This window comes from Artibeus jamaicensis, unplaced genomic scaffold, assembly GCF_021234435.1.
Source record: "Artibeus jamaicensis isolate MK-2021 breed Jamaican fruit bat unplaced genomic scaffold, CSHL_Jam_final contig_797, whole genome shotgun sequence".
Classification (NCBI taxonomy): domain Eukaryota; kingdom Metazoa; phylum Chordata; class Mammalia; order Chiroptera; family Phyllostomidae; genus Artibeus; species Artibeus jamaicensis.
Genome location: NW_026521977.1, coordinates 18,584,639 through 18,598,928, shown reverse-complemented (window position 1 = coordinate 18,598,928; position 14,290 = coordinate 18,584,639). Strand labels below are relative to the sequence as shown.

Here is a 14,290-nt window from a genome sequence, read left to right as displayed (position 1 = left end):
AAGTATTGTCAAAAATAAACGGCTAACATTTCAGAACAGCATTCTAGCCATATAAAGCTAAAGTAAAAAAGTGTATACCTTGTGACCCAAAAGTTTCAGTTCTAGAAATCAATCCTATGGAAATACAAGGGGAGCCAAAAAACCCCAGAATTATCTTCTGGAAGGTGAGCCCTTTGTAGTACCATCTATATCAGTGTACCAGCTGGCATTGTTGTGAGAGGCCCCATTTGGCTCCAGCAAAAAAATTTTTTTGAAGACTCAACATGTTTGTACATTTCATGACAGGTGATTTATAAGCACATCTGCCCACACTGTGCTGAGCACTTAGCAGTTTTTGACCAAAAACAGCATGACCCCTGTTGCCCCACCCTCTCTATTCACCTGATCTTACCGAGTGTATTTTTGTTTCCCTAATGAAAAAAATCCTCAAAGGGAAAATTTTGCTGATATGGAAGAGGTGAAACAAAACAAAGCACTAAAAGGCATCAAAACCAATGTGTTCAAAAACTGTTTTGGGCAGTGGAAAAAAATGTCTTGATAGGTGTATTGCATCAAATAGAGAGTACTCTGAAGGTGACTAAAATTTAAACATAGAAGAATAAATACACAATATTTTATACATAAATTCTGGGTTTTTTGAGGTGCTCCCTTTTAAGTAGACCCAAAAACACCTGCAAAAGATATTCATCACTACAGTTATTGTATGCAAAGTGGAAACAACCTAAATGTCCATCAACAAGATCAAATAAAGATGGCATATCCTAATAATATTGTTGGTATGAACATTAATTAGGTGGATATGTATTTTGATATGCAAAGATATTAAGAAAGAGTACCAAACTGTTAAATCTGCTCTAAAAAAGTGGGACTGTTGTTAGAATTATCACTTTCCATTTTATACACTCTTGTATTGTTTACATGCTTTTCAGTGAACTTCCATTTAAAAAATTTTTTTCCAAGGGAAAACAGATTCTCTAGCCCTTTCAAAAACATTTTTTCTCACTTCTTTCCATTAAATGTCAAAAAAGTATTACTACTACAAGGAATGAAAATATCTACTGACACTTAAAAGAATAAGTAACACTTATAATTAATGGCTAAAATAATATAACCATAGGAACTAGAATAGAAAGTCTAACGTGGATATGTGTAATATAAAATTATTCCAGGGAGCAAAATATGAAGCTATTGTGTTTTTTAGTATCCTGTATATTTCGTACTAAAACATTAATTATCTCCTTGGAAGCAGAAAAAAATTGCTGAGGCATATTGAGAAGCTCTATGAATGTAATTTATATCAGAATAAAATGTAATTTCCTATAGCTACCATTTACAAATATTTTTCCAAATGTGCGATGACATTTCTTATTCTTTAAATAAAACCTTAAAAATGAACCTTCCTGTCATCCTGTAAAAAATAAAAATACATACCAATAATTGTGGGTGAAAAACAGTTGAAAAAATTTACAAGTGCAGCCCTGGCTGGTATAGCTCAGTGGATTGAGCTCGGGCCTGCAAACCAGACAATCGCAGTTCAATTCCCAGTCAGGGCACATGCCTGGGTTGCAGGCCGGTTCCCTGCAGGCCAGTTCCCAGCAGGGGATGCGCAAAGGGCAACCATACATTGATGTTTCTCTCCCTTTCTCCTTCCCTTCCCCTCTAAAGATAAATAAATAAATTTTTTAAAAAATTTACAAGTGCATATAAATGGGCACAACACAGGGTAGGGCAAAAGTAGGTTTACAGTTGTGATTATGTGAAACAGTGTATTCTTGTATTATCATTTATTAATTACCGTACTACTTTCCATGAACTGTAAACCTACTTTTGCCCCACTCTGTATAATATCAACTTAAGAGTTTTATTAAATAGTGATTCAGTCTTTTTGACTAAAGTTTCCAAAACTTTAATGATGAAATCAGTCCCATGATTTTTTAAAAAATTTATCTTTAGAGGGGAAGGGAAGGAGAGAGGAGAGAAATATCAATGTATGGTTGCCTCTCATGTATCCCCTGCTGGGAACTGGCCTGCAACCCAGGCATGTGCCCTGAATGGAACCGCGATCCTTTGATTCGCAGGCCCGCGTTCAATCCACTGAGCTATGCCAGCCAGGAACCATGATGGTTTTTGACCATACCGCCTACCTTGCCTACAGCCACTAAAATAAGTAAAATTTTATCTTTCACCAAAAACAAAAACTCCAAAAAAGAAATATGTAAAGTGATGGATGTATAAATTAACTAGATGACGGGGAATTCTTTCACAATATAAATGTATATTAAATCATCACACAGTATACTTAAATATCTTACAGTTTTATAGTCAGTAAAGCTGAAATGGGAAAAAATTAATCTTTAGTCCTTTTAAGTACACAAGGACTACAATTGGCCCTTAACATGTTTGTACTGCGTGGGTTCACTTACATGAGGTTTTTTTAATGAAGACTTTATTTATTTTTAGAGAAAGCGGGGGGGGGGAGGAGAGAAAGAGAAGGAGAGGAAAATGTATACACAAGAGATACATTGATTGACTGCCTCTTACACACCCCAAACTGGGGACCTGGCCCTCAACGCAGGCATGTGCCCTATCTGGGAATCAAACCAGCGACCTTTCGGTTCACAAGCCAGCACTTAATCTAGTGACCCACACCAGCCGGGGCTATATAAGAATTTTTTAAATAAATACTGTTAGTGTATTTTCTCTTCCTTAAGATTTTCTTTAACAACATTTTCTCCAGCTTATTCTAAGGATACAGTACATAATATGTATAACATATAACATGTGTTAATCAACTATGTTATTGGTAAGGTTTCCAGTCAATAGCAGGCTACTTAGTGGTTAAGTTTTAGGGAGTCAAGTCATATGCAACACAGGGAATATAGTCAATTTGTAATAACTATGTATGATACCAGGTGAGTACTAGTATTATCTAGGGGATCACGTCACAAATTATATAAATGTGTAACCACTACGCTGTGCACCTGAGACTAATATAAAACAATGTCAACTGTAATTGAAAAAAAGTAAATTACATTTTCTAAAAAAAAAAAAAGTGATATGTGAATTTTCAACTGTGCAGGAAGCCAATATGCCCCTAAACCCACCCACATTTTTCCAGCGCCAAGTCTACTTAAATTAACAGATGAAAATTTTACTTCTAATGTTTATCTTTATAATTATCCACCCTCTTCAACTTGCTGGTTTTTTTTATCAGAGTTCTAAAACTGAATTTCTGCTAGTAACAATTTCTTGAATTTTGTCCACCTTTAAATTGTGGAAAGTTCCAGGTTTCAAAGTTCACTGGAAAATCTATAATGAACTTCTTTCTCAACGATACTATTGTAATGACAAGGCCATACAAAGTATATTTTATAAGACTTAAAAATGCTGAAAACAAAGCATCACCTGTCTGCCAGGATGGAGCCCTGAACTGTGGTAAAAGAGTAGTTCCTGAAGAAGCAGCCGGAGCTGTTCGAGATTCAACAGAAGAGAGAAAGTTCATTACTGAAGATTCCTTAGTGTTAGTGGTGGCACTGTTCACACCAGTATCGAATATTCCAGACAGACCTGCATTTGAAAACAAAATATATCCCAAAGTAAAAATATTGTTAATATAAAATTACATTCCTGATTGTATTTTTTTAAAAATCTCTGAAATTTAAGGGCAAAAGTTCTGTATTATAACCCTCACCTGATTTATTTTGAAATAGCAAACAAATATTAATTTGACCAAGCATAGTTTTAATTTAAAATCTACAAAGATGCATGAAAAAAATCTTCAAACTAATTAATTACATAGATATTCCTTATCAATGAAAGATGAAGCTTTTAATCTCACTTTCATTTTAAAGTTTCCCATGGCACTGTTATGTCCTGACACACATTCACACCCCAACACGTGAAAGCTGAGTTTTCTTCTTGTTCCCTAAATGTATCCAGATTCATGTATTTCACATAGAGTTTTTACCAGTTGGCTGAGGTGTGGTAGAATATCCAGGAAGCTGATGAGAGGCTGCAAAAGTCTGTCTCTGATGGAGATTTGTTTCAGAGAGTGAGGGATGTCCTTCTTCATAGCTTAAACTAGAGGATAATAAAAATAAGTGACCAAAAACATATCACCCAAACCATAAGATCAAAACAGTTCTGGAAAAAAATATTCTACGAGAGCAATGATCAAAAATGCAAGTTTTTGACTAAAATCCTGACCTATATAGACAAAGATATCAAACACAGTCTCACAATACTGTCGAAACAGGGCAAATATATTGAAGATATACTAGGAAGAAAAAGAATAAATAGTATTCTCCTTATTTCAACTTTTACCACCTGGGTAAAAGTTGGGAGAAGTAAAACATGTTACAGTGGGAAAAGCAGTATCTTGGAAAACAAGAGAGCTGAATTCATTATCCAAGCTCAATCCCTGGTGTGATTTCAATCACTGATTCAATTACTGTCAGACTAATTTCCCCATCTGTATGAATAACAGACAAGATCATCTCTAAGGTCCCTCTAATTCTAACATTCTGTGGAATAGAAGATAATTCAAATAAATCAATCATTAATTTTATTTCCCAAAAGCTCACCTAGAAAATTTCAAGCTTGTACATTTTGAGAGTCATTCAGAACAAGATGTTTTCTTCCCTTGATTTTTATTTTGAATATTTTAAACCCAGAGAAACTTTCTCCACACACTTTTTTTTAACAAAACCAGTTGAAAATAGCTTGGAGACATCATGATACTACATCCTTGATTCCTTCAATTGTATCTCCAAAGGACAAGACATTCTCCTAACTAACCAATTATTAGACTTGAAGAACCTTAACACTGAGTCAATAGCATGTGGCCTAGCTTGGGTAGCTCAGTTGGTCAGAGTGTCATCTCAATACACCAAGGTGGCTGGTACAATTTCCGGTCACAGCACATACAAGCAGAAACCAAATGCATAAGAAAGTGGAACAACAAATTAGTGTCTGCCTGTCTGTCTCTCCCGCCCCTTCCTCTGTCTCTCTAAAATCAATAAATTTAAAAAAATTTAAATACCATGCAATACAGAGGTCCTATTCCAATCCCCTCCTTTATCAATAGGATCCAATCAAATTCAAGAATTGCATTTGGTTCTGTCTCTTTAAATTTAACAGTTGCCCTTGGATGCTAGATCCCCTTGGTCTTGATTTCATGACAGACTTCTTGCATTACAGGCTATCCCAAATTCTGGGTTGGTCTGATCCCTACCTCATGATAAGTACAGTGATGTTTCGAACTTCTTACTGCATAACATGATGCTCACAATGTCTGTTTGTCTCATTATGGGTGATGCTAAACTGAATGGTACTGTCAGAGCTCTCCATGTAATTTTTACCTCCTTGGAAATTAATATGCAACTTTGAGGTATTATTTTAACACTTGATCCCAACTTATAAATACCTTGATCCCAACAGCCAATGATTTTAGATATCATCCACTCAAGATCTTTAATTCAATTATTGCACTGGAAATTGGAAATGGTAGGTTTCTAATTATATCATTATTTCAATATGTAAAAGCATTCTTCTGTAAAATAAAAATGAGCCTTTTCTCCTTATGTGTATATTATATACTGTACTTCTATATTTTAATGTTTTTTTGGAATATATATATATTATACTTTAGAAAGCTATATTACTATAGACTCTTGATGTTCAATTTGCCCCTTTGGTCCTGTCTTCTTTTGATACATCCTCCTTGGTGCTCAAACACATTCTTCTAGCACATGATGTTTCAGGCTCACCTTTTTATTTTCCCTGTACAAAACCTGAAATCAACCATTTCTACCAGCCCTTTTTTTGAGCAATGGCATTTAGAAACCAAGATGTAGGTGTAAGGTGTGTTCAGTGCCTGAGGTGTCATTCATTGCTTCTAGGCTCTTTTGGTGGATGAAGCTAGGAAAAGAACTGTCTTTATAACTACTGGAGTTAATACTGACAACTCTAATTTATATCCAGTATAGTACTCCTCATCTTCCCTCATTTCACCTGTATATCTCCCTTTTCCTAAAGTTACACTCCTAGTTCATAACTACTTCAATATACTTACTCATTAGCTCTATTTGATAATACTATGACACGGTCTCTACCAAAAACAAATATACTAAGTAAGTAAAGGTCAGTATTTCTTCACAGTGCTTTCTATCCCAAGATTATCCCACTAAGTGTATACATTTAGGACGCTGATTCAAAAGTAATATGTAATTCTTTGTTACAGCTACCTTATTAACTAGATACAGGAATTAGATTTTGTTTCTGTTTGAAGATTCAATTTTAGGATTATTCTAAAAGCTTTTTTAACTTTAAAGATATATTTTATTAAGGTGTAATTTATACACAATAAAAAACACCCATTTTAAGTGTACTTAAATGTTCAATGTGTACACATTTTTTTATAAATGTACACACCAGTATAATCACAATACCTACCAACCTGCAGAACATTTCCAACACAACAAAAGGTTTATCTTGACCTTTGGCAGTCAGTTTCTTTTTCATCTCATCCCCAGAAAGCCACTAAGTCTAATGTCACTAAAATTTAGGCTTGTCTGGTCTAGAATTTCATATAAATGGAATTACAGTCTGTACTCTTATACCTGGCTCTCTTCATTTAGCATATTCTTGAGATAAATCCATATTGTTGTATACATGAGTAGTTCATTCCTTTTCAATGAGTTGTATGAATATGTCACAACATGTTTACCTAGTCACCTGGTGGACATTTGGGTTGTTTTCAGTTAGTGGCTACTATGAATAAACCTGTTGTGAACATTTGTATAAAGTCTTTTGAGGACATATGTTTTCATTTCCCTAAAATACATATTTGGAGTAGAATTACAGGGTGAGAAAATAGGTGCATGTACTGTTTTATTTTACATTACCATCAACAATGAATGTTCCCTTTTTGCTTTATATCCTTGTGACCATTTGATCTTTTTCAGTTTTCTTAAATTCACCCATTCTAGGTAGGTATAGTGGTATCTCCTTGTAATTTAATTTGCATTTCCTTAATACCAATGATGAGAAGCATCTTTTTAAAAATTATTAACCCATTTTTTAAATTGATTTTGCCATTACATTTGTTCTATTTTCCCCCGTTCCCCTCCACCCTGCACACTCCTCCCCACCATTCCCCCCTTTAGTTTATGAACATGTGTCTCAAGTTCTTTAGATTTTGTATTTCCCCTACTATTCTTGCCCTCCCCCCTATCTATTTTCTATCTACTGTCTATGCTACTTATTTTCTGTACCTTCTCCCCCCTTCTCCTTCTCCCAATCCCCTGTTGCTAATCCTCCACGTGATCTTCATTTCTATGGTTCACTCCTGATCTAGCTGTCCTCTTAGTTTGCTTTTGTTTTAGGTGTGGTTGTTGATCACTGTGAGTTTGCTGTCCTTTCACTGTTCATCTTTTTATCTTCTTTTTCTTAGGTAAGTCCCTTTAACATTTCACATAATAAGGCCCTTTCTCACAAAGGAAATAGACTTCCAGGAAATCCAGGAAGCTCAGAGAGTCCCAAAGAAGTTGGACCCCAGAAGAAACACACCAAGGCATATCATCATTACATTAGCCAAGATTATAAAATGAAGGAGAGAATTCTAGAAGCAGCAAGAGATAAGGGACTGTCACCTACAAAGGAGTTCCGATCAGACTGTCAGTGGATTTCTCAAAAGAGACCTTACAGGCAAGAAGGGGCTAGAAAGAGGTATTCCAAGTCATGAAATCCAAAGACCTACAACCAAGATTGCTCTATCCAGCAAAGCTTTTATTTAGAACGGAAGGACAGATAAAGTGCTTCTCAGATAAGACCAAATTCAAGGAGTTCAGCATCTTTCTATATGTTTATAAACTATTCTTTTAGCTTCTCTTAGCGATGTTTGTTCAAATTATTCACCCTTAAGAAAAGAAAAAAATGTGTGGCCCTGGCCCAGTTGCTCAGTGGGTTGGAGTATCATCCAGTAGACCAAAAGGTCTCCAGGTTGATTCCCAGTTGAGGCATGTACAAGAAGGCAACCAATCAATGTTTCTCTCACATATGTCTGTCTTTCTGTCTGTCTGTCTCTCTCCTTAAAATCAATGAAAAAAGTGTCCTCGGGTGAGAATTAAAAGATTTTTTCACGGCCTGTTTCTCATTCCCATATGTGAGCCACTGTAAAATCTTCTTTGAATAAATGTACATCCATTTAATACAGGACCGTGATGACATAGCTCTCTACCTAAGCCCCCCAAGGCCTAGACAAGTGGTAGGGAGACAGTGAAGATTTTTACTATCCTCTTACATACTCCAAACATTACAGGAGCTAAGGTGCAAAGAAGAAGGAGCCAAGGAATGAGCCACAACAAATGCTTCAGTCTTCTTCCCAGCCTAGCATAATAAAACTTTAATCTTCCATTCTCTCCCCATACACTGACAGCAGAGTGTAAATTCAATCTTAATAAAAAGGGTCAGAATTTTGGGGGGGGAAGTACCTTCTTCCTTCAGGAGCTATCACTTAAATTCTTTTAAAAAATTGACATTTTCCTTAGAAATAAGACAAACCAATAGAGAGAATGATTTGGTTACCACTCTTTATCTTTTTTATTCTAAGGCTGAACATTCTTTCCCTAAACTTTCCTAATTTTAATCTAAGTTGTTTAACAAAGAAAATTAAGTTTTAAGGCAGACGAGAAAGCTGACACAAAAATCTCATTTATGATGGCAATTTTTGCAATGGAGGTGGTATATGATCATAAGAAAAAATATGCCCTGCCTGGTGTGGCTCAGTGGGCTGGGAGTTGTACTGCAAACTGAAAGGTTGCCACTTCGATTCCTGGTCAGGGCACATGCCTAGGTTGTAGGTCAGGTCCCTAGTTATGGGGCTCACAAGAGACAACTGACTGAGGTTTCTCTCACCATTCAATGTTTCTCGCCCTTGCTTTCTCCCTCTTTTTCCCTCTCTCTAAAAATAAATAAAATCTTCTGCCGTGGCAGGTGTAGCTCAGTGGATTGAGTGCAGGCCTGTGAACTAAGGGATCGAGGTTAGATTCCCAGTCAGGGCACATGCCTGAGTTGCAGGCCAGTTCCCAGCAGGGGACTCACAAGAGGCAACCATACAATGATGTTTCTCTCCTCTTCTTCCCTTCCTCTCTCTCTAAAAAAAAAAAAAAAAAAAACCTGAAAAATGTGATATGTGAGTAGACCTGTGCACAATTCTGCATAGTTCTATTGAGTGATGGGGGTATGAGTCAGACAGAGGCCAGATTACAGAAAATTTATGTCAAAAATAAGATCCACATTTTTATCTTCAAAGGAATCAAGAGCCTATAAAGAATTTTAATCAGCTAAAGTATTAAAATTTTATTTTAAAAGAATGGTTTTTAAACAGGGGGGCTCATGAGCATCATCTGGTGGGTTCTTCACACTGTGTACTCCCCATCCCCACTTCCTGCAGTTATTTATTTGTAATTCTGACACGGGCACCTCCTGAAAGAGCTCTTCAGACAATTCTGCGCTGTCATAGAAAGATAATCTGATAAGTGGTATGAAGAACAGAGAGTGTCTGAAGGCAAGAAGGCCAACATCCTACCGTAGAAATCAGGCAAACCATTTTAAGGACATTAAAGTAGCAATAGTTAGCTATTTGAGAACTCTTAGGAAACAGAACTGGCAAACATGGCCAACAAATATTTGTGGGAGAAGATGAAGAAATCATGAATGATAGGAAACTGCCCATTAGGCCGATTTGGGATACATTAAATTTGAGGTGAGGTGTTCATAGAGTGAGAAATACTTAAAAGAGCACTAATGAACATATTCCTATTTAAAACTCAGGAAAAGAATTTTTTCTATCAGTTTTTTTCATGTGAAACTTTTAAAAAATTTAATTATTGTTCAAGTACAGTTTTCTGTTTTTTACCCCCATCCCAGCCCCCCCCCCCCCCCCCAGTGCTCCCCACCTCCCTCCCATTTCTGCTCTCCTTAGTTGTTGTCCATGTGTCCTTTATACACGTTCCTGTAAACCCTTCCCCCTTTTCCCCTGAAATTCCCTCTGCTCTCCCCGGGAAAAGAAATGTAAGTGGGAAATAATGCTATTTCTGAGTCATGGAACTGGGTGACATTGCCCGTAAGTGCCTTGTATGAGAAATGGGTTGAGAACAGAAGCTATGAGGACACTACTTTTGGAAGACACGGTGATGGACAAGTTTCCACAGAAAGGAGACACTAAGTTGAGGACGTGAAGAGGGTTCTTCAAAGGCCTGACATGGGAAGCTGAAGAAAGATCAACATGTTTTGAGTGTTCTGAGAGAAGGGAAAGGAACAGGGAGATTCATTCACCTGAAGAGGTAGTAGGCAAAAGGCAGACAATAAGGAGTTTCGATTTTATTCCAAGTGCAATAGAAAACAACTGAAGGTTTTTGGTTTTGTTTAATCCTCACTGGAGGATATGTTTATTAATTTTAGAAGGAGACAAAGGGAGGGAGAGAGAAACATCAATCGGCTGCCCCCCATAAACACCTCAACGAATAGTGGAACACACAACCTAGGCATGTGACTGACCCAAAATCAAACCCACAACCTTTAGGTGTATGGGATGATACTCCAACCAACCGAATCACCTGGCCGGGGCAAAACTGAAGGTTTATAAAGCAAGGGTTGTGACTAAATCCACTTTTAAAAGGTGGCTCTAGCTGCTACACGCTACATTTCCATCAGTTCCCACACTAAAATTGAAAGCAAAGGGAATCCTAAAATCAAACATACCTTTCAGTGTCATAACTACTACCCCCCATATACACATTACTACCCAAGTAGCTCCATATTTGACTAAAAATCACTTAAAAATTAATGTCAAGGGACGCAGAGTTTAATAAACTTGTCTACCAACTGCTGAGTAATGAATTCTACAGCAATGTCTCTTAGTTTAAAAAATAGTGAAAATAACATGGTTGTTGATGACAGACACTTCCCTTCCCTTAAACCTGAGTTTGCAGAAAATCGTGGGAAAAGAGAAATCTACATGTTAAAAATGGCGAACACTTCAGAATATTAATAGCAATAATAAAAAAATAATTCTGAGTCTTGACAAGGGCATAAACTAAAACCCTCACACACTGCTGGTGGTAATGTAAAACAGTGTAGTCACTTTAGAAAACAAGTTTGGTGGTTCCTCGAATGTTAAACACAGATTTACAACATGACCCAAAGATTCTACTCCTAGGTGTCTACCCAAGGAAAATGAATCGTGTTCAAACAAATACTTTTATACGAATGTTCACAGCATTTGCATAAGATTGCTACCTTTCTTTTGAACAAAGATAAAATTTTCAGATTCAATTTTCCCCATCCCCAATATTTCTCTTTAACCTTTCTTTTAAAAGAAATACATCTGTCAAAGCAGCATTATTCACAAGAGCCAGAAAGTAAAAACATACCCAAATGTTCAAGAACTTGTAAATGAACAAACTGAGCTATATCTATACAACTGAGAATTATTCCAATGTAAGTACTTACATGTACTGATACATGCTACAACATAGATGAATGTCAAAAGCATCATGCTTAGTCAAAGAAGCCAAACACAAAACACATTTTTTAATGACTTCACTTATATGAAATATCCAGAAAAGGCAAATCTATAGAGACAGAATATTGATTAATGGTTGTGGAGAGCTGGGGGTGAGAATGGTAACTACAAATGGGAATGAGGTTTCTTTTGGGGATAATGAAAACATTTGAAGATTAGATTGTACTGATAAGTGATGTTAAGACAAAAAAATCACTGAATTATACAGTTAATATGAACGTTATAGTGTGTAAAATAAATTTCAATAAAGCTATTAATTTTTTTCTAAAATGCTGGAATAGTGAGACAGCATGGATTTGATTTAAAAGGACCCGGGCAATTTAAAGCTGCTTCGGGCCTTAATTTGCTCATTTTTAAGACTAGTTCAGAACAAAGTAACTCCCTACACTACCTGTAGGTTCCTTGGAAGGCCTGAAGGCAGAAGACAGAACTATTATTTGTCCATTCCCTCCTTCTAACTCAAGTACGGTTCAAGTCATGCACCATCCCTCCACAAATACAGCTCCTCCTGGGCTCCGGTAACAATTGCCCCTTCACAGAACTACTAAAGGTGGCTTCCCAAGGCCTCTACTCACTGTCCCCATATCCCTTTTGGCCTCCAACTATAAAATTGGCTTCAGATGACCCATCCGAGTGCAATCATATTTTATGCAGGACTCCCAAGTGATAACTGGTGTACTGGAGATACGCCTGGTACTTTGCAATAAGAATTGTTAAATCAAGTATGATTTCTTGAGATAAGTTTGTTTTCTATTATATACATCATTAATGATCTTTACCAAAAAAATCCTACTTCATTTTATATAAAAACAATACCATATGCTGGTTAAACAGAAGGTGTTTGTTTTCCCTAGAAAGTAAAATGAAGACTAGTTATGTTATTTCCTGCCTAATGAATTGGTAGAGAATATTCACATATCATTCCATTCCAAACATTTTCCACAACAGAGATTCTGGCATTTGTAGTATATGTCAAGGAAAAAACAATGCCAAAGTCAAGGCTACTTCAGTTCCCATCTATTCTGTCAGGAAATAAATGAAATATGATCGGCATGTGGTGTATGCTTGGCTATATTCATGATAACAAGAGTCACCAAAATCTGAATTGGACACAACTCCAAAATCCTATTTATTCATCATCTTCCTTTTTATTTCTGTCATCACTTATATATCATTGACACTTCCTCTGAACAAAGATAAAATCTTTAGATTCAACTTTTCTCATCCCCAGTATTTTTCTTTAGCACCTTTCTTTTAAAAGTAATATATCTGTCAAAGCAAATTATTTTTTGATTCAAATGGCTACAGTGTATAAACTACCTATAATGCCCAGACATTAACATGTTCACTTAAAAGGGGGACAAAAATGGTCATGCGGGTCCTGGATGGTTCTCTCTCTCATTTCAGGTTTTGAAAGAATTATTAAAACTAAACTAATAATGTAACCCTGGCTGGTGTGGCTCAGAGGATTGAGAGTGGGCCTGCAAACCAGACAATTGCGGTTCAATTCCCAGTCAGGGCACATGCCTGGGTTGCAGGCCAGTTCCCAGCAGGGGACTCACAAAAGGCAACCATGCATTGATATTTCTCTCCTTCTCTCCTCCCCTTCCCCTCTAAAGACAAATAAACAATAAATAAAATAAAATAAACTAATATAGCCCTGTCTGATGTGGCTCAGTGGACTGAATGCTGGCCTGCAAACCAAAGGGTCACTGGTTCGATCCCAGTCAGGGTCCATGCCTGGGTTGCGGGCCAGGTCCCCAGTGGGGGTCACGTTAGAGGCAACCACACATTGATGTTTCTTTCCCTCTCTTTCTCCCTCCCTTCTTCTCTCTCTAGAAATAGACAAAATATTTAAAAATATACAGCTGGTTATTTCTTACAAAAAAAAGTTTATATTTCCATATTTCAAATGTATGGATGCCATGTTTTATTTTAGCTTCTGCAATGCATCATCTTATTGTTTATGACTTAGTCTTTCCCCTAACAAATTAAATTTCTTCCTTGTTAAGAAACTAGTAAAGCTGGATTTTTACATCACAGTTTTGTTCACTATTATTAAATAGCATGGTCTAGGATTTCTGGCATTAGGTAATGAAAGACTATCAAAAGATGCATCTTTATCACTTTTCACATTTGTGCACTATATTTTTAAAAGATTTTATTTACTCATTTATTTTTAGAACAGGGAAAGGGAGAGAAAAAGAGGGCGAGAAAGGCAGATGTGAAAAAAACATCTATTGGTTGCCTCTCGTCCCAACCAGGGACACTGAATCTGCAGCCCAGGCACGTGCCCCGACTAGGACTCAACCAGTCATCTTCTGCTGTGCGGGGACGACACCCAACCGACTGAGCGACACCGGTCCAGGATGTGCTCTAGAGTTCTACACAAACACGTATTCATCTGGGTTTAATATGAACACTGAATTACACTTTAGAATAGAGAAACAGATTTTCTGGTGAAGTAAAAATCCAAAGTTATAATATTTATTTTGATACTCACTACACTATTTCTTCTTTCTCTAGAGATTTTAATTAAAATTACTCAGAAATTTTCCAGAGGCTCAAAAGGTCTATTTTTCTAAGGAAATTTCCAGAAATTTATAACCCCAAAGACTTATAATAAAACCACTAGTATTTTCTACAATCTTAATTGTACTATATTACTTACACTTCAGATAGCAAAGCAGGTAGAATACTTTA

General features: G+C 36.5%; 2 protein-coding genes across 4 annotated transcripts in view; one reads left to right on the top strand and one right to left on the bottom strand.

Annotated features, from left to right (window-relative positions):
* CCDC73 (coiled-coil domain containing 73) overlaps window positions 1-14,290 on the top strand; it is a 310,502-nt gene that overhangs the window by 106,538 nt on the left and 189,674 nt on the right. The window lies entirely within an intron of this gene.
* QSER1 (glutamine and serine rich 1) overlaps window positions 1-14,290 on the bottom strand; it is a 68,757-nt gene that overhangs the window by 48,210 nt on the left and 6,257 nt on the right. For all 3 annotated transcript variants that reach the window (XM_037128211.2, XM_037128212.2, XM_037128213.2), the window contains 2 exons: window positions 3,968-4,080; window positions 3,406-3,567 (listed from right to left, as the gene is read on the bottom strand). In XM_037128211.2, coding sequence (XP_036984106.2) covers window positions 3,406-3,567; window positions 3,968-4,080 — 275 coding nt within the window. The remainder of the gene's footprint in view (window positions 1-3,405; window positions 3,568-3,967; window positions 4,081-14,290) is intronic.